The sequence below is a fragment of the Myodes glareolus genome, chromosome 21 (genome assembly GCF_982192425.1).
Source record: "Myodes glareolus chromosome 21, mMyoGla1.1, whole genome shotgun sequence".
NCBI classification, from domain to species: Eukaryota; Metazoa; Chordata; class Mammalia; order Rodentia; family Cricetidae; genus Myodes; species Myodes glareolus.
In genome coordinates, this window is record NC_142046.1 from 18382097 (window position 1) to 18402145 (window position 20049).

General features: G+C 52.3%; 1 protein-coding gene across 2 annotated transcripts in view; it reads left to right on the forward strand.

The window, feature by feature from the left end:
• Vav2 (vav guanine nucleotide exchange factor 2) overlaps nt 1-19730 on the forward strand; it is a 173676-nt gene extending 153946 nt beyond the window's left edge. The window contains exons 17-28 of one of the 2 annotated variants that reach the window (XM_087899823.1): nt 101-189; nt 3978-3994; nt 4587-4608; nt 5660-5787; nt 6956-7030; nt 8377-8429; nt 10127-10243; nt 11703-11790; nt 12917-13040; nt 13726-13812; nt 14615-14769; nt 17675-19730. In XM_087899823.1, coding sequence (XP_087755949.1) covers nt 101-189; nt 3978-3994; nt 4587-4608; nt 5660-5787; nt 6956-7030; nt 8377-8429; nt 10127-10243; nt 11703-11790; nt 12917-13040; nt 13726-13812; nt 14615-14769; nt 17675-17722 — 1003 coding nt within the window. In that variant the 3' untranslated portion in view covers nt 17723-19730. The remainder of the gene's footprint in view (nt 1-100; nt 190-3977; nt 3995-4586; nt 4609-5659; nt 5788-6955; nt 7031-8376; nt 8430-10126; nt 10244-11702; nt 11791-12916; nt 13041-13725; nt 13813-14614; nt 14770-17674) is intronic. The other variant, XM_087899824.1, reaches the window with a different exon arrangement.
• Nucleotides 19731-20049: the final 319 nt, after the last annotated feature.

Here is a 20049-nt window from a genome sequence, read left to right on the forward strand (position 1 = left end):
TGCTCTAGAGCAGATCTGACCAGGTCTTGACCAGGGTGATGACTGGTTGAGGGAGCAGGGAGCTGCACCCCATCTCACCTCCTCCTTTCCCCCCACACAGGGGTACCTTCTACCAGGGTTACCTGTGCACCAGATGTGGCGTTGGCGCACACAAAGAGTGCCTGGAGGTGATGCCACCCTGCAAGATCAGTGAGTACCCACCAGTGCATGGGCACGTGCCCCACTGACAGTGCCCCGGTCACGGGGACCCCTTGCCCACACTGCCTTTCACCCCGTGACAGTTCTGTGCCTTGGGAGGGAGTCAAATGAGGCCAAGATGTGAAGATACTTGGCTGGGGGGTGGTTATCAAAAGCCATAGCTGGGAGTGGTTCCTCTCTAAACCCCTGTGATATTCCCCTGCACCTACTGCACCTCTGCCCCATTCCGGAAGTAAGTTCATGGTCCCTTTGACCCACATCCGCAAAAGGCACAGGACGTTCTCAGCAGGAATGTGGGAATTCCCACCATAAATCCCCATCATAACTGGCTCTCACTCCTGGTTCTTCGTCCAGGAGTGTCCTGGCCATCACAGCTTGGTTAGTGAATGGTTGAATACACGCCTTACCAAGCAGTGAGTCCAGATGGGAGCAGCAAGTTTAGGCTTCTGTTGTATTATTCTCTGATGCTGGAGTGAAATCTGCCTTGGGGGTCTCAGTCATGCTAGAAGTGTTCTCTACCAACCCCAAAGCTTCCTCTGACAGGAAGGGTGTAGGGTGTTGGCAGCATGTCCGAGGGACAGCCCTGCACAGGTAGTGGCACCTGCTAAGTGCCAGGCTCCATTCTCTGAGCTTCAGATGGGAGCCCCATCCTCGCCATTCGCTGGGGAGGCACTGCTGTATCAGGCTGCGCCAACACAGGAACCATCTACAGGAGGCTAACTTGCTCTGAGTCCCCCAGGCTGAGCCATGCCTGGATTTTCTTCTAGTGGGACAACTCTGTATCTGCCCTCCTCGCGGTGGAAACCAGTCCTCTTATGTTTGACCAGGTCCTGGGGTCACTGTCTTGTTACTGAGCATGTCTCCTTGGTCTCTTCTGGTTTAGTAGGCACCACCTCTAGATCAGCCCTAGAAAGTCTTGACAATGGCATTGACTTTGTCAATGTCGCCCTCTTGTGACCATAAGCCCCTCATGCAAGGCAACTGCCCGAATTACCCACACACTGTGTGTGTGTTGTGTGTGTGTGTTTGTAATTCTATTCTAAAAGTTAACAAACTTAATTGTAGAAAAAAATGGGGATAAGAATAAAACGTGAAGTAAAAAGACACTAGGGCGGGTGTGGAGGTGCACACCTTTAATCCCAGCACTCAGGAGGCAGAGACAGACGCATCTCTACGAGGCCAGCCAAAACTACATCGTGAGATTCTGTCTCAACTAAAGAGAAGAGAAGAAACATGGCTAATGAACTTACCCAGATAAAGACGTGGCTGGGTGTGTGTAGCTCAAGTGGCAAAGTACCCTCAGGAGGTACAGGCAGGAGAATCAGGACAAGAACATCCTTGGTTCTAGAGAGAATCAAACGAAAGCCCTAGAAAGAGCTGAAGGCAATGTTTTCTCACATTTTAAGTTTTCCTTTTTTAGAAAACACATTTTTAGAGTTATTCTCCCCCGTCTCTTTATTATTAGATACTTGTTGTCTAGAAAAGTTTAACATGTAGAAAAGTGTGAAGAAAAGGAAAGGAAAGCCCCAGTCCTAGTTCCTTCGGGCACCCACAGTCCTGTGGGTGTTTCCTTCCTTTTGCATCCCCGGGTGCCAGGTCCTAGTCTCCTGGGGCTTTTGTTCCCTCTGACATCAGTGGGGTCCTTCCAGAGACCGTATCCTGTCGTCACAACCCCTGGCTGGCATCAGACACTATTCCAGGCCTTGTGACTCCCCTGAGGGCGGAACCCATGGTCCCCTTGCTCCTCTGCTAGGGGACGCTGTTGCCCTTCAGGCTGCTTTCCCTCTGATTGGCTCTGATGCTTTGGTCAGTGCTCCTCTGGCATTGGTCAGTTTAACAAGCCCTTTATTGTCCCACCAGCCAGCTCCCAAATAGCAACACAGAAACTGTTTATTAATTATGAGGGCCTGGCCGTTAGCTTAGACTTGTCCCACTAGCTCTTTTTTTAAATATCTATTTATTATGTATACAATATTCTTTCTGTGTGTATGCCTGAAGGCCAGAAGAGGGCACCAGACTTCATTACAGATGGTTGTGAGCCACCATGTGGTTGCTGAGAATTGAACCCAAGACCTTTGGAAGAGCAGGCAGTGCTCTTAACCACTGAGCCATCTCTCCAGCTCCCCCCACTAGCTCTTATAACTTAAATTAACCTATAATTTTATTAATCTACATTCTACCATGTGGCTTTTACCTCTCTCCCATTCTGTATGTTCTGATTGTTCTACGTCTCTATGGCATCCCCTCTGCTCCTGTATTCTTCTTCCCCATTTCTCTCCCTCTGCCCAGAAGTTTCACCCGTACCTCTGGTGTGGGAGAATTGTCTGTATTCTGTCAATCATGTTTTAAATAAAACGCTGATTGGCCAGGCAGTAGGTGTAGGCAGAAAACCAGACAGGAAGTGGAAATGATGCAAGAAGAGCAGGAGAATTCTGGGGAGGAGGAAGTTGATTCCTCCCACTCCTGCCCAGATCACCGAAGCAGCAGGATGTGAGCTACCCCACTGAAAAAGGTACTGAGCCACATGGCTAAAATAGATCAGAAAAATGGGTTAATCAAGATATGAGAGTTAGCCAGTGGGAAGCCTGACCTAATGAGCCAATCAGCATTATAACTTATAGAGATCTCAGTGTGATTGATTTTCTCTGGGGCCTGCCGGCTGTGGGGTACCAGACGGGGACAGAAAACACAAACAAGCAGGCCCCACTCATGTTACAGAATGGCGCCCGGGAAGATACTCCCGCAGCATACCTCCTGCCTAGCTATTGACTGTTCAGCTTTTTATTACACCAATCACAATAATACACCTTCACACCATGTACAGTATCCCACAACAGGTCAACTTTCCCCTGTGAGCAATGATAGTACCACCACCAAAGGAGATGGACTTTGTAACACGCATGGGAGCCTTGCTACTCCTAGGGAGATGCCAGCTCCTCCTGAGAGCCATGGGAATCCTGCCATCCCGTGGGACATTGCTACCCACTGTCGTGTTCCAAGGGTCTGTAAAAGAGTCAAATGTTCCCAGAGAAGTCTGAAGCCACAATAGTTAGGGGTATTGAGGTCCCACCAGCCACACACCCTTGCTGACCCTCGTTTTGACTCCTGCTGAGGTAGAAGCCCAGCCTAGCCATGGCCGGGTGATGTCCTCCCTCCCACGTGACAACTGAATGACCAGTGTCCGACTTGAGGGTCTTATAGGAGGATGGCAATAGGAACCTTTTCACACCCACCTTTGTATCACCAGCCAGGTGTAGAAATTGCCCCCTGAGGGCTGCAGAGATGGCTCAGTGGTTAAGGACACTGACTGCTCTTCCAGAGGTCCTGAGTACAATTCCAAGTAACCACATGGTGACTCACAACCATCTGTAATGAGATCTGATGCCCTCTTCTGGCCTGCAGGCATACATGCAGACAGAACACTACACAATAAACAAACAAACAAACAAACAAATAAATAAATGATAAAGAAAGAAAGAAAGTGCCCCCTGAACCCTCCAAGCCACCAGGCAGTTACTACCATTCAGAGCTGGCCCAGGCAGATATGACTTCCAGTCTGAGTTCCCCACAGCTCCCTAGAGCTAGAACTCAGAGCTTGTTGTCAAGGTGACCTTCATGGGTGTGAGTCTGAGTCTCTGTGTGCAGCTGTGATTGGGCTCTGAAGGGAGCCCCCTGCAGCTCAGCCAGCCGCTCCTGCTCCTGCTCTGTGAGTGTGCACTGCGGAGGTCACCTCTCTGTCTAGACTTCCACTTTGACCCCCTGCTCTGCTTCCTTTGCAGGTTCTCCCGCAGACTCGGTGAGTGCTCCCAACTCTTCCCACTCTTTGGGGCTGTGCCAGCAGAGAAGTGTGTCTGTCCGCTCCCTCCTGGTGGCCCGATAGCTGGGGTGTCTCCTGGCAGCTCACCCACTCTAACTCCCTAGGGATCTCCAGCTGTAGCTGCACCTCTGCGACACAGCATGCTTACCCACAGGGACAGGTCACTAAAGTCATTATAGGGCATGAGTGAGGGCCTCAGCAAGCTGTGAGTCCAGCTCTGTTATCCAGCTTTGAATGGATGCTCACCGGGCTCTGCCAGGGGATGGAGCTGGCGCTGGCTCCATCACATAGCACTTGGTTGTTTTTTCCAAAGACGTGTCCAGAACAGACGTTGGAGGATAGTCAGGGAGGCTTGCGGGGGAGGTGGGAGTTGGGGGTATGTAACCATGTTGGGGTGCACAGGATGGGGTGTGACTAATGTTGGGAGAGGAGATAGTGTTGGCAGACCTCCACTGGAGGTTAGGACAGGACCCTGCTCTCCTGCTTCCTGCCTTGACCCTCCTGTGGGTAGTGCTGATGTGGGGACTAAGGGTGGAGTGCCTTGCCTAACCCTCTGTCGTTGTCCTCACAGGATGCACCTGGAGCCGCCCCAGGTGAGTGCGCTGGGCTCGGGTCTGCCTTTGCAGTCTCTATGGGTGGGTGGTGGCTGCTTATCACAGTCATTCTTTTTTTCTTTTTTCTTTATTTCTTTTCTTTTCATTTTAATTTCAAGACAGGGTTTCTCTGTGTAACAGTCTTGGCTGTCCTGGAACTAGCTCTTGTAGACCAGGCTGGCCTCGAACTCACAGAGATCCGCCTGCCTCTGCCTCCCGAGTGCTGGGATTAAAGGCATGCGCCACCACCCAGCTAGCACAGTCATTCTTTGCCCTGAACTCTCTGGCTGCCTCCCCAGGTTGACTTAGGTTCTGATGGGGTGGGAAAGGGCCAGGCTGCAGAGAGGCGAGGACCTTCCACCCCAGCTCAGAGAGCTGCCATGCTGCTGGCCCAGAACCTGAGTGGGCAGGAAGTCCAGGGGCCACTGCCATTTTTCTCGCGCTCTGGTGTGGGCTGCCCAGGCTGTTAAAACAGGTGGGCCTGACGGCCTCGCATCCTGGACGAAGTCTGAGCTTCCTTAGAGGAAACTTAATCCCTACCCAGATGTTGCCAGTGCTGGGCCACGGTGACCTGGACCAGGCCCAGCAGGACAGTTCTGTGGCATCTTTGAACATCTGGGGTGAGACTGGGGCACAACGGGACTCCATCAACCTCAGGCTCTTGGAGGCTGAGCCTCCATCTCCGTTGTGCCTCTCAGGCCTGCCTCTGACCAGTTCTGGGGCCCCCTCATCTCTAACGTGGGACCCCACCCCAACTTTACACTGCAGATCCCAGTTCAGTGGTGTCTGGAGGAGACATCAAGCGCCATCTAAAAATACGTGTCGGTTATTGAACTCTTCTGGCATCTGTTTCATTGAGTAGATTATCTACTTAGGATCTTTATCCAAACGATGCAGGAGTAGAGGGATAGGGAGGCGCCTCTGTGTTGGGGAGCAGTCTCACCATAGGGTTCCCCAGATCAGGAAGGGTCTGTGATGGGGTGAGCTTCCAGCAGGCACAAGGTCACCAGTGAGTCATTCTCTTCATTCTCTTCTACCTTGTCATCCATAGGTCCCAAGATGGTTGCTGTGCAGAATTACCATGGTAACCCAGCCCCTCCGGGGAAGCCAGTGTTGACCTTCCAGACGGGGGACGTGATAGAGCTGCTCCGGGGTGACCCCGATTCTCCTTGGTGGGAGGTAAGTTCTGGGCCCTGGAGGGGAGGCGTGCAGCATTGCTTCTCCCTGCCCATCCCCCAAGGCCAAAGCGGGGAGGTTTGGGGGTGACACCACGCTACACAGGTAGGGGTGCGGCATGCTTCCACAGAGACTCTTGTTTGCTCTGTCCTTTCCGCCTCAGTGGACCCCACAGGCCCCCACTGGGTTCTGTCCAAACCATGTTGTGCCTCATCTCCCATGTCCCCATTCCAGTTGACAGCCCCTCAGAGTGTTGGAGATTGGTCCCAGGGCCCTGTATGCTAGGAGCAAGACAAACATGGTACCCCCTTGATATTCTTGTGGGCTAGTTTACAGTTCTGAGCTGGCTTGTATTACATCTTTAGCACCCTTTCTTTTGAGCCCCAACACCTAAGGAACCCTGAGACTCCATGGCCATCTTGGAGTACAGAGTTTGAAGGTTGGTGATATCTGTACTGTCTTGCTTCCCCAAGGACACCATCGGTAGCTGAGTCTAGACCGTTGAGCCAGACTAGACAGTCACATGACATGAGACCGAAGGATGCTCTGCATCCCAGGTGTTACGGTTTCCTTCTGTAACTGCGATGTTGGCCGACAGAAAGCAATCCGGGAGAAAGGGTTTATTTGGTTCGTGGCTTCAGGTTCCAGTCTATCATTGCAGGGGAGTCAGGCGGAAGCTTGAAACTGTCACATCACATCCACAGTCAAAAGCGGGGAGAAGGAAGGCACACTTAGTGTTTAGCTCAGCTACTCCCCCAAGACCCAGCCCAGAAAGTGGTACTGCCCCTTTAAGGCTGCCTCTTCTCACCTCACTTGACTCCCCACAAAGGCAGACCAGCCTGATATAGTCAGTTTCTTACTGAAACTCTTCTTAGATGATTCTAGGCTGTGTCAAATTGACAGTTAACCGGCAAGCAAGGTCTGCATCCTCCTCCCTACCCGCTCCCTGGGTGTCTCTTAGGTGGACTTGCAGAAACACTTGGCTATTGTGTTGAGCCTCGGTGTTGTTTATCTGTAAAGTGGGACCGTCCTCACCGCTCTGCTCCAAGTGGTGGTGAGGTGGACTAAGTCACAGCAGGGAGGTGACACTCATGTCGAGCCTGGGGTTTGTGTCTGTTTAGAAACAGGCACCCAAGGGTCCTTCATACCTCCTGGTTGCTTCTTTCTCCAGGGGCGACTGGTTCAAACCCGGAAGTCAGGGTATTTTCCCAGCTCATCCGTGAAGCCCTGTCCAGTGGATGGAAGGGTGAGTCTTTTTTTCCTGAGGCTTCTCCCACAGGGTCCAAAATACAGAGATCTGGGGCCAAGGAGTCAGGTTGTCCCTGCTGGACGGCCGCAGCATATCACATCTGGGGCGGAGCAGTTCACCCCAGGGTGGGCAGGGGTGCTATTGCCTATTGAAGTTTTGGGGGCTGAGCATGAACGACCTGTGAATGTTTTAATCTATTGCTTTGAAGGGACCCCTGACCAGGGAAACTCTTAGGAAAGAAAACATTTCATTGGGGGCTTGCTTACAGATTCAGAAACTTAGTCCGTTATCATCACGGTGGGGAGCATGGCAGGTGCACAGTGGCGTGCATGGCTCTAGAGCCGTCGCTGAGAGCTGCATCCTGCAGCAGACAGCCTGGCGTGGGCTTCTTGAAACCTGTCGTCTCACCCCTAATGACACACGTAACTCCACAGGGGCCACATCTTCTATCCCTTCTCAAATAGTTCCACTCCCTTGTGACTAAGCATTCAAATCTTTGAGCCTTGGGGTCCATTCTTATTAAACGCCACAGTGGGCACCCACCCAGTCGAAACTGCCCTCCCCTGCGGAGAAGGCTTTTTATGCATCCTCATAGCTGGGAGAAGAGGAAGCTTCCCAGACACAAGGCCTGAGAGCTGGATCTTGTTAGGGACAACAAACAAGGCTGTGCTTGGCTCTGATGTCCAAAGCAGCAAGGAGCTGGCCTGGAATAACCTGACCCCTCTCCCCGCAAGGACGGCTGAAAGTGGAAGAGACACTTCCTTCTCCCTGAAAGTACTGGGACAGGAAGCATCTCTGCTCACCCCAGACCTACGGTTCCTCTGCTGCTTGAAGGAAATATTAAACACTAAGAGCTCTTTGGATAGACCTGGGGAACCCATAGTAGAGGAGGACGGAGTCAGGGACGGGGGACACAGTACCTCCTGAGTGTGGCCACCTCTTGCCCACTGTTGGGGATTTCTTGTGGCCTCCAGCCTTTCCCTCCCAGGAATGGAGTTTGCTGCTGGTTTCTTATTCATTCATGCCTTGTGAAAGTCAATCATTTCATTCATTCACACCTTCCGGGAAAGTCAGTCATGCCTTGGGGGTTGGGGGAAAATCAGTCATTTCATTCATTCAGGCCTTCCAGGAGAGTCGGGGAGAGTCAGTCATTCTCTCTGTCAACATCCTGAACGTCTGCTCTGAGGAAACTGGCTGGGGTGTCACAGTTTAGGAGTGCTGGGCTAAGTTCACCTGAAATTCTCGCCCAGTATAGACTGCTGGTCCCAGGGTTGAATTTATCATAAACTTCCCCTCTACTTCATGCCCCAGGGGACATTAATACACCTGTGTTCTGTCCCTAGCCACCTATTGGCCGCCCGCCATCCCGGGAGATTGATTACACTGCATACCCCTGGTAAGTGGCTTGTGGGCTGCAGACTCGGGCATTTGGAGGCCCCTGTGCCATAGGGTGTGGCCCTGTAAGCCTGTGAGCAGGGGGAAACCGAGCCCTACTTTGGCTATCTCCCTATCTCTGAAACGGATCTGTAGGCTCCAGTACTTGTGGTAATGAACCTTTCCCTATGCGGGCTTAACTGAGCTTCTTTCTGTAAGCTGTAGAGGTGATGCATTTGTGGTCTAGTTTGTAATCATTGCCTTTGGTGGGAAGAGAAGCTGGGTTTCGTGGAAGGGTAAAGGTGGATGTTTGGGTACGGTCACGGGTCACGTGAGTCTTGGGCTATTGATTCTGTCTCTGCTGTGTCCAGTGCCTAGAACTACCTACCCCTCAAAGCCGCATAACCCCGCATGCAGCACACACACCTCGAACCCCATCCAGTCCTTTGTCCCCAGGCCTCGCATGTCTGCACAGCTTCCTGTGTCTTTGTTCCCCTCCTAGCCCCTCACTGTTGTCTGTCCTATTGCATCTCTAGGAAGCCCACTGGGCCTGTGGGTGCATGCCCACCCTGCCTGGACCTGCAGGTAGCAAATGATTGCTGTCATAGAGATCATGGGGCTTTCCCTCAATGGAGTTGTTATTTATTTCTTGTCATTTTACTGTGCAAACTACCCGACACGGCCACTTAAGGAAGGAAAGGGTTATTTAGTTCCCAGTTCTGGGGTACAGTACGCCATGGGGAGGCATCCATGATCAGGAAGCAGAGCCATGAGCAAATGCTGGCTCAGCTTGCTTTTCTTTTTATTCAGTCTGAGAACCCATCCCCTGGGACTGTGCCCCACCCGCACGGAGCCTGGGGCTTCCCACCTCAATTAGCTTAATGGAGATCACCCCTGAGACATCAGAGACTTGTTCCCACGGTGACTCAGACTGACACTCAAGAATATCCACCACAGTTGCTTTAGTGTCTAAGTTATGTTTTCATTCTTCGACAATCTCAGACGTGTGTGGTGAATTCTAGTCATGTTGCCTCCACCACTCTTGGGCTCTGCAGCTTCTCCCCAGCGGGCACCTCCGACTTTCATAGTGTGTGTGACCCTCTGAGTTTATAACCAGAGTGTGGGCAACCTTCCAGTGGCTACTACTGATGAAAGTGATCCCTCTCTCCCACCCACCAAGAGATTTGATTTATTAGCCGCAGATCTACCTTGGTTGTGCAGCATTGCTGAAGACTAGGCGCATTGTGTCACATCGTGGGAACATGGGATTGCTTTGCTGAGGTGACCGACCTGACCACCTTTTTTTTTGATGGTGGGAAAGGCCTGATTTTGCTCAGATCTCATTCTGCATGGATGCTGGCCACCTCCAGAGTATCTCCCCAAGATGCCACATCATTACTTCAAGTAGTGAAAGCAATTTAGAGAAATGGGGTCTGGTAGAAGTTCCTGCTTCGAACAGGCCCCCTGCCTGGCTGTGGCGCTTTTGTCTCTCTCCCCAGCGACATCTTTCTCAGATATCCTTGTATTCTTGACTCAAGGTGCCGTTCCCCATATTATGCTCTGGCCAGGACATGGCCGCAAACCCCTCATCAGTCGCGTATCTCTTCACCTCAAAGGTTAAAGTTCAGACAAGGAGCAAAGTCCGAGACAGGTGACATGTACACACCAAGGCCACCACCTCTTCAGCAATGTGTCATAGTTCTGATTTCCCGATCCCAGGTTTGCTGGCAACATGGAACGGCAGCAGACGGACAACCTGCTCAAGTCTCATCCCAGTGGGACCTACCTCATCAGAGAGCGCCCAGCCGAGGCTGAGCGCTTCGCCATCAGCATCAAGTAAGCCTAGGAGTGCCCCCCCCCCCCCGCCTCGACCCGTTATTGAGGGGATGGAGTGGGTCTTCTCTGATGTTTGGGCTAGAAAATCTTGAGCGAGGGAGCGGCAGAGAACACATGCTAGCCTACACTAGACACAGCTCCATGGCCACGTGGGTCGGGGATGGAGCGTTTTCTGAGACAGGTGGACTGGTAGGGCATTAGGAGGTGTTGTCAGGGATGTACTGGCTGCCTGTTCAGGGAGTCTTAGGTAGGATGTATGTACCCACCATGTTCCTTTGTGGCATCTGGGGACGCTTGCAGAACTCCAGCAGTGACCATGACAGCCTTGTAGCTTAGACCACAGGCTCTTGTTCTGGGCATCTTTTCTCAGATAAGCAAAACAAAACAAAAAAACTGGCAGTTCGTTTTCCTCAGCACAGGGCGCTCACGGGCACAAGTTGCTAGGTGTTACAGGGTTAAGAAATGCATAGCCTCTAGCCAACCCCATGTAATGACCTGGTAGATGTCACACTCACCTCATAGGAGTGTCCACAGTGTCTTGTGTATGCCCAGCCTTCAGGACAGCACCGTGGGGGTCCTATGATGTGGCTCACAGCACACGTTAAGTCCAGGGTGACACAACTAGGTGCCTGCGAAGGCCCGGTGGAGTGGGAACCTGGCCGCCTGGCAGCTTGATTATTCATTAGTCACTTTTTGCTCTAGCTGATTTCAGGGTATTGAACCAACCTTGTATTCCTAGACTTTCCTGGAGTGTCTCTCCAGCCCTCAGCCCTGGCCAAGGTGCCCACTCCATGTTCCATTCCTGAACTGATGTACGTGGGATGGGGCCACGATAGGTCCTCTTGCTATCACTGAGCAATATCACTGACTGGCTTCCTACACCCACAGTCATCAGGATACTGGCTCTAGTTTTCTGTCCGTGTGATGTCTTTGGCCGTGGTGCCTGACATGGCTTGGGGTGACTTTCAGAAAAGCCCCCCCCCCAAGGCTCTCTAGGTTGGGTACACTTGAACTAAAGATGGTGATGGGTGAGGGCGGGGTGCGCTGTCCTTGAGCCATCGTGGACTTGTGCTCTGTGCTTCTGGAGCAGCCTGGAACATGCTAGAGACGGAGATCAGGGCAGTGTTCGCTGCTTACAGGGAGAAGGGGGATCTCCCGGTATCCAAAGCCAGTGAGCCAAAGCCCTAGACTGGAGGCAGCAGAAACCTGCAGAGGGTGGTGGGAGGGGAGGAGAGGAGTGAGTTGGTAGTGGGGCCTCTGGAGTATGGACTTCAAGCAGTCAGGGAGAGCGCTGGGCTAGGTCCCAGATCTGCCCCCAATGGAGCGCTGGAGAAATGGCTGGCTTGGAGTGACCGCAGAGGTGGCACAGAGGTTTGGGTCAGGATCCCCACTGGAACAGATCTGGAGTAAACCTTGGACTGTGTGCGTGCGCAGTAATAACTGGGCTGTGTCCCTCCAGGTTCAATGATGAGGTGAAGCATATCAAGGTAGTGGAGAAGGACAACTGGATCCACATCACCGAAGCCAAGAAGTTTGAGAGCCTCCTGGTACGTGGGCCCGTCACTCCTGCTGCCCCGGCCCCTGGCCATGGAGGCCGCAATGCCTCTCCACTCCACAGCCGTTCTGATCCCTGGTGGCCCGTTCTCTTCGCCTAGGGAGGGGCGATTCTTACCAGCGTGGGGCAGAATTTAGGGGAACTTGATCAGGTACCTTGGGGCAGTTGGAAGAATGTTGTACCTGAGTTGGGACACTCCAGAGCCTTCCCTCGGTCACGTGACAGAGCAGAAAGCAAGGCCCAGGGAGGCTTCTCACCCAACAGCAGACTATAAACAACCTCAACCCTAGTCTCTCCATCTGTGAGCCTCACCATAATGAAGTGGAAGGCATAGTGTTCCTTAAAGCGACTTGATAATGTTTCTGGTAGTCCTTGCCTCCACTCCGCCCCCTTTTCGGTTCCAATGTGGAGCCCAGGGCCTCACACACTGTAGGCCATTGTCCTACCATTGGGCCCAACCTCAACCTCAGCTCTTTTTCTTTGTATTTGGAGGTAGGGTCTCACGATGTAGCCCTGACTGGTCTAGAACTCATTATACCGGCCAGGCTGCCCTTCAACTCTCAAAGAGCCGCCTGTCTCTGCCTTCCTAATGCTGGGATTAAAGGCCTGCGCCACCACACCTGGCCCCATATTTCTTTTAATCAAAAACACTGCCCTCTAGTAGGACGCTGGAGCTTTCCTTTCCCCTCTGTGGCCCATGGGAAAATACAAAGGCAAGCAGAAGGTGCCTGAAATTTATTCTCAATCCAAAGCCAGCATCAGGTGAGGCTCCAGGTGCCTCTTGGGGCAACCAGGTCACCATTCATGGGGCTCTTACAAAGGCACGATGCCACTCCTCATGTGTCCATCATTCATGGTTGCCCAGTCCTCTCCCTGGTGCTATCGGCATGGCATTGACCCTGCAGGTGTGCCCTCACTCAGCAGCTTGTCCTCCAACCTTGGCATTCCTTCCAGAGCATTCTTTCAGCAATATTTGGGATCCCTAAAGCTGAGGGAGAAGTCTTTGAGGCACTGACCATCCTAGCTGGACTGGGCTGGAGTGAGGGGTTCTTTGAGGAGTCCAGGAGGTGGGAGGGTTGCCGATTCACCAGCAGTTGGTGAGTGTGCGCCCCCTGCAGGAGCTGGTGGAATATTACCAGTGCCACTCACTCAAGGAAAGCTTCAAGCAGTTAGACACTACGCTCAAGTTCCCCTACAAGTCTCGCGAGCGCGCCACCACCAGGTCCTCAAGCCGGTCCTCAGGTAATGTCTGGGCCCAGGGGTGTTCACCCAGGCCGCTTCCAGGGCCAAGATGCTCCCTGTCCATCTGGGTCGAGAGTTGCTACCCCTATCCCCCAGCGTGGACCCGTTCCACCCCATCTGTCACTGCTGCTGGCCCATGCTCCGTCCCATTTCGTGTAGCAGATGGGGCCTGCACTGCCCCTCTGGCTCCTGATGCCTGTGCTTGGAGCTGACAGTAGTGAGAAGCAGTAGGGTGGGATCTGAGAACAGATCCCTCCCAGGGTGCCCTGGGGCCTGGGCTGTGTGAGCCAGCTATCTGCCTGAAGTGGGAACTCCAAAGCAGAGGACAGGGGCGCAACCTGGACCTTGGGACGGACAGAGGGCCAGAGCATTTGGCTTCCAGCTCAGAGTTCTTTGCCCTGAGTAAGCCATGTCTCCGGTCTACAGGGACTGCAGAGCCCTGAGACCTCCCCTCCCCCACCCACTCCAGACAGAGCAGACCATCAGAGGGTTGCCAGCCTCGATGGCTGTGGGCCCTGTTGTCTTTTCAAGGCATAGGTGGAGAGCAAGCAGTGGTCTAGCTGTGCCTGTGCTAGGCCCCTGCCCTTCCTGGTGCCCCCCTGAGGTGTAGAGCCTGGCACCCCCTGTGCTCCGCGGCCGTCAGCATCCTGCCCTCTGTCTTATGCTTTCTCTTGCCTCTTTGCAGCTTCCTGCGCCTCCTACAACTTTTCTTTTCTCAGTCCTCAGGGCCTCAGCTTTGCCCCTCAGGGCCCCTCCGCTCCCTTCTGGTCAGGTACCTCTACTGCTCAGGGCCCAGCCCGATGGGTCCCCCTGGCTGTGCAGCCTGGTGCCGGGTGGGGAGGGGGGCTGGGAATCAGGGCCACCGAGGCTGCTGCACAGGAGGACACATGAGGCAGGGCTCTTTCCTGGTCACGCTGACTGCTACTTTCCTGCCCCCTCAGCTGTCACCCTTCACAGCCATTGGGAGCTTTGTCTCTGGCTGTGGGAAATGTGGGCAGGATGGGCGGAGCTGGCGACCGCTCTGTGTCCCCGTGACAGCTGCCATGGGAATGGAATGGGTGCAAAAGAAGGGGCTGCGGTCAACCTTGGTACAACGTGCATTCTGCTGCCAGAGCCAAAGCCCTGCTGTGTGTGGCTGTGTGTCCCCTCACTCACTGCCATTGTCAGCCTGTTCCACGGGACTTTCTGGGTTCTGGGCTGAACCAGTTCAGGGGGTTTCCAGTCTAGTTTGGAGATCTGGGATGGGGGAACCACAGGCTGTAGTGGTCAAGTCGTGGATGCCTGCTCTGTTCACCAGTGACATGCTTGCTGCCTGTGATAGCTGCCCAGCATGGGTGGCAATAGCTCCAACCCTCTGCTAGTGCATGCACGGGTGTTCATATACCCAAAGCCACCAAGGTTTGAAGGGCTCTGAGCTGGAGGCTAGTGTGTCCCTCCAGAGGCCTTCTCTGGCTGTGGGCACAAAGCCAGACTCTATGTATTGGGGACGAGACCTAGCTCTGTCCGAGGGCCTCCAAGCCCCGACTAAGCAGCTCCTGCGGTTGTGTGATGCCCCACTCTGTCTGCCCCAATAGTGTTCACGCCGCGGGTCATTGGCACAGCTGTGGCCAGGTACAACTTTGCTGCACGGGACATGCGGGAGCTGTCGCTGAGGGAAGGCGATGTGGTAAAGATCTACAGCCGAATCGGCGGGGACCAGGGCTGGTGGAAAGGCGAGACGAATGGACGGGTGAGTAACTTGCCTGGCCTGAGGGCTTCGTGAAGAGGCCCAGGGCCGACTCTGACCCAGTTGGACTCAGACAAGCTATTCTAGAACCTCGACTATGCTCAGCCTTGTTCTAGGCACACCGTGTCTGAACTCTCCCTGATGTCACAGGGGTGGGGGTGGGGGAGACTGCAAATCCAGATGTTCACTGCAATCCAGGCCCCACAGACCCTGTATTGTGTCAGACCCTGTTTCTCTGCCTTTATGGTCACTCCGGAACAGGTTTTATATACAGTCTTCTGGTCACTGCAGGTAGAGAAGCCACAGGGACCCATCACGTCCTACTACCCTATCTCTTCCACCTGTTGCCAATGACTGCCAGGTGGTTCCCTCAGACTCTTTTCCCTAGAGATCCTGCAGAAAGCCCTCTCTATCCCAAGACCCATCTAGAGCCACTGACTTTGGCCCAGGTCTCTGAGCAACCTTTTGGAAAGGTAGAGAGCTCCATGTGCCACCAGCAGGAAAACTGAGTGTTTCTGGGACTACAGGTGCCCAAAGACAAGTGTCCTTGTCTGCAGAGAGCCGGGCAGCCTTGGCTCCCCTGCTGAACATTCTACAGCTGGTAGCAGGAGCCATTCTGTTACCTCTGAGCTTGGCATCTGTGTTGCAAGTCCCAGATGTGTTCACTTATATATACCCAGCTGCCCTTCAAAGAGTGAAGGCAATTAAGTCATAGCAGCGACTCTGAGGGCTGGTCCTGAAAACGGGCCCATGCCGGTTGTCTTGGAAACAGCTGGGGCCCTCACCAGGTCCAGGCAATTTCGTAGCACAATTTGAAAATAACTGGTTTGAGCTTTTGTGAGTAGCTCTTGTTGAGTTAACCTGCCTCTTTATTTGCGGCAGTTTTTCTTGAATGGGTGCTTTTCTAACCACCTCCCCACACTCTTTCCTATTATGGTTGGTTTTTCTCTTTCCTTGTACTTGAGATAAGTTTCTTTCTTTCTCTCTCTCTCTCTTTCTCCCCCCCCCCTCTCTCTCTCCTTCTTTCTTTCTTTTTTTGCTTTTTTTTTAGATAAGTTTCTTATAACCAGTTGGAATTTTTAAAGTGAATCTAATGTGGCAGTCTTTGCCCTTTAGTAGGCCTATGTAGTCCATTTACATTTAGTATAAATATTGGGCTATTCATTTGTAAGACTAACATCTTGTTGCTTATTGTCAGTCAATTGCTCCCCTCTCCTTTCTGAGCAACTTTTGGGTTAACCCATATTTTTTTCCTCTCTGCTTCATTTCTCCTCCTCATGGTGGGTATTTTAGTTATATACGCTTTTACCACATGCGCTAATATTCTGGTGGTTGCAGGTGCACTTGAACTATACAGAGTCCCTGCAGTGATGACTTTTCCCGCTGGAAAAGTGTGAATTTATAATTCACAGCCTTGAATTATAAATTATTTTCCTCCTAGTTTTTGTGTGGTGTTGTCATGTATCTTACACTTTTTAGTATTTGAAATTAATTGCCCAAATGACATTTCTTTACTCATTACTATTTCCTGAAGTCAAGGCTTTGTCAACACTTCTCTGATCTGTAGTCAAATTTTCTAATTTCACCAAATTTCTCAATTACCTTTCTTCTTGCTGTTGTTTCCTGGATCCATGGACTACTTGCCATGGCCATCATCTTAACTGGACCGTTCCTCAGTTTCTCTCGGTCATATATGACTTGTAACAGTTCTTGAAGAGAGGGCAGTTATTTTACCCCATTGTTAGATTTTCTGTTTCTTCATATGTAGATAGAGGCCACGCCTTCATGGTGGTATACACAGGACTGTCATTCACCAGCGTCACAGCATCTGTCCTATGCCATTCTGCAGCTGTGATAAAACTCTCTGACCAAAACCAGCTTAGGGGAGGAAAGGGCTTGTTTGATCTTACCCGTCTCAGGATAGCCTGCCTCAGGGATGGTATTGCCCACAGTGGGCGGAACTCTCCTACATCAATTAGCAATCGAGACAGTCCCGCGGACACGTCTGTCTGGTCTGGGGAATCCCTTAAGCAAGGCTTGTCCTCTGAGATCTAGCTAGGATGGGTTCTGATTGGAGTGTCCGGTTCCAGCTTCTCATTATTTGTGAAATTAACTTTGAACTTGATTGAGAGACCTTCTGCCAGGCTCCTCTCTTTCCTTTTCGATCTGCATTCTATCCTGGATTGACCTACTGTTAGTCCTGCCCCCTGTCTAACCTGTTGCTTAATCCTTTTAGAGTCTTTTAAGTCATTGTATCTTTTGATTCTAGGGTTTTCTTCTCTTCTTCCCTTCTTCCTTTTTTGTTTATTGGTTAGTTTTGTTTTATTTTTGAAGCCAGGGTCTCACTGAAAAGGCGTGGTTGACCTTGAACTCAGGGCAATCCTTAGTCTCCTGAATGCTGGGGTTGTGGAGGGGTGTCATCATATTCAGCTTCCAGACTTCTTTGTTGACTCCTGTTCTCTGGAAGGAATGTCTGTCCTCTCACAAGTTTCCTAACTCTATGGGGTAGCTCTTACTAACTCTATGGGGTAGCTCTTACTAACTCTATGGGGTAGCTCTTACTAACTCTATGGGGTAGCTCTTTCCATTCTGGCCCAGGACTCCTGTCTGCTGCCTGTGTTTGTTTTTGATTTCCATCACACTCATGGCGGAGAGCCAGGTTGTGTGTCAAGAGATGTGGGGGAGATGCAATGTCCTCAGTAGGGTTTGACACCTTTCTCATTGCAAAGATCATGACTAGGTCCAGGCTCTCAGTCTCTCTTCAAGGCTTGCTGAGGCCTGGCTGAGATCTCTGGTTTTGGGGGGGGGGTTTCTCATCTCCCTAAGCCCCTCCTGTCCCTGCCCTGACACATACCTTCTTGCCGTGTGCACACACATGCAGACATGACATTGTTGCCCTCTCTTTCAGATCGGCTGGTTTCCTTCGACATATGTGGAAGAGGAGGGCGTCCAGTGAGGGCAAGACCTGGCCAGGACTCACGGATGTTCTTGGGAATCTCCCCAGCTCTGAAGTCCACCTCTGGCTTCTCCATGGCTCTGGGAACTGCCTGCTAAGCCTGCAGCTGTTATGGCCCACAGGGATGGGGAAGGTGTTCCACCGTCACCTGCCCTGGGTGGCCCGTCCCTGGGTACAATCCTTGTACATAGAGGAAACCTGTGCTGGCCACACCCAGAGCACCAAGGAGAGGGAGCTCAGGCGATGTGGCCAGGTGGGTGTGGATGACAGCCAAGGTCAGAAGACACCGCCTGCCCCTCTGGTTTAGGTGTTCAGGAGCCTAGAGCTCAGCTCATGGTATGCCAGGGAGAGCTGGGGACAGCAGAGGGGGCCCTTCCTAGCCTCGTCTGCTCGGCCCTGCACTGATCTGCCTGTCTTTTCTGCTGCTCTCTAGAGTGGGTATCAGGTCTCAGGAGGCAGGCAGGACCAGACCGTGCTGTAGCACACACTAGGCCCGTCTGGGGTGCAGGGTGAGACAGCTTGCACAGGGGCCACCGGGTCATGCTGGCTCTGCAGCTTTCTCTGACTGCCTCCCTTCCCAACACGTCAGGGTCCTGCTGAGCGCTAACTGGGCAGGGCCCCTCTTTCAGGAGGGGCCTTTGGAACGATGACATTGCTGACCCACCCCCCTCCCACCCCAAATCAGTGGTACTGCTCTTTGCTCCGAAGCCTCTTTCCTGAGGGTCTTCCCTGCCCTGCTGCCAGGGGACACATCAGTGAACCCCAAAGGGCAGAGGAGAGAACCAGGTTCCCCTCCCCACTGCCTCTTTTCTCTCCAGGAGGCACTCTTGCGTCTTCTGCATTCCAAACCATGGTCCCTAGGGGTCTGCTGGCCTTTGCACTAGTCCTCACCAGGTATCCCCACAAAGACTCCTGCAGCCCACACACTGGGCTTGTGGCCAACCCAAAATAAGTGCTCTTGGGGTATCTCCACCCCTTTCCCCGCCTCTCTCCTGGTGCTTCCTAGCCATTGACCTCTGACTTGGCCAACCCCTGTTTCCTCCGTCTATCTAGCTGCACAATCCTGGGCGAGGAGAACAAGGCTAGGGTTTGAGACATTGTCCCTGCTGGAGTGGGGCCGGGACCTGCACCTGGGCTATTTTCCAAAGTTGGCCTCATGGCCTCCAGCTTGGTGCCCACACACAGCTTGCTGGGATGTGGAGGGAGGCACGTAGGAACTCAGAAGATGGAGAATAACAGAGAGTGAGACACCCTGAAAAGGCTCGAGCCGTGAGAAGCTGGTGTGGGAGCCAGGAGTTGGCTTGCAGAGAGTCGGGGGCACAGGCCACTTTACACAGCTCCTCGGCCCAGCCTGCCCGGTGCCAGCGCAGGCTGTGGGGAGGACTCTGCCAGCTCCTTCCATATGAACACCCTCAGAACATCCTTGTGCTTTAGTTTTTTTCTGGTTTTTGTTTGTTTGTTGTTGTTTTTGTCCCATTATGTTTTGTTTTGCCTGTTTGTGTTTTAAAGGGGAGGGGAAAGTTGTAATTATTTCATCTAAATCTCCCATTATATATCTGTGAATAAGAGATTCTATAATAGCAAAATGATGTATATTTTAGTTTGTCATGATATAAGTCATGATAATGAAGGACACTGAGAAAAAGAGTAATCTCGAGCCCTGGTTTTGTGAGTGTTCTGTGTTTGTTTTGACGTTTGTGTTTGCTTTGGGTTTTTTTTTTGTTTTTGTTTTATTTTGTTTTGTTTTTGCGCCACAGTGAGCAGGGTGATGGGAAGGCTGGGCAAGCTGGTACGCAGGCGCCTCTGCAGGAGACTGGACACCATTTGAGGGCTGAGGACTGGGGGCCTGAGATCAGCTGTGAACATTTGCAGTACAATGCATGCAAGTCAGGGATGAGGGGGTCCCACAGCCAGCAGCACCCCCAATGGAACAATTGTACATTTGCCAATGGGTTTTCCTCCCCAGACTACAGTTTTTACTACAAATAAACCTACGTTCTATTCTGCAGGCGTGGTTAACCTTTTGTGCCTGGGAGGGAGTAGCTGGCGTCCTAAGTTCTGCAAGGTTTACCCTACCCAAAGCCTGACTGTTAGATGGTCCCCTCTGCTTGGCTGGTATAGCATCCAGCAGGGTCCAGCAGGTGGTCTTAGAGCAAGAGCCTTGTTCTTCAGAGATAGAAACAGTACTTTCTCCTCTAGGATGAATCCTGTGTCCTTTGATAAAGAAAACCTAAATGATCAAGTGTTGTCTGTCCCCATCACCCCCTACAGACAAAAGCAGCCTTAGGATCCCAGTCTCCCATCCCTAGCCTGTACTTTCTTCACGG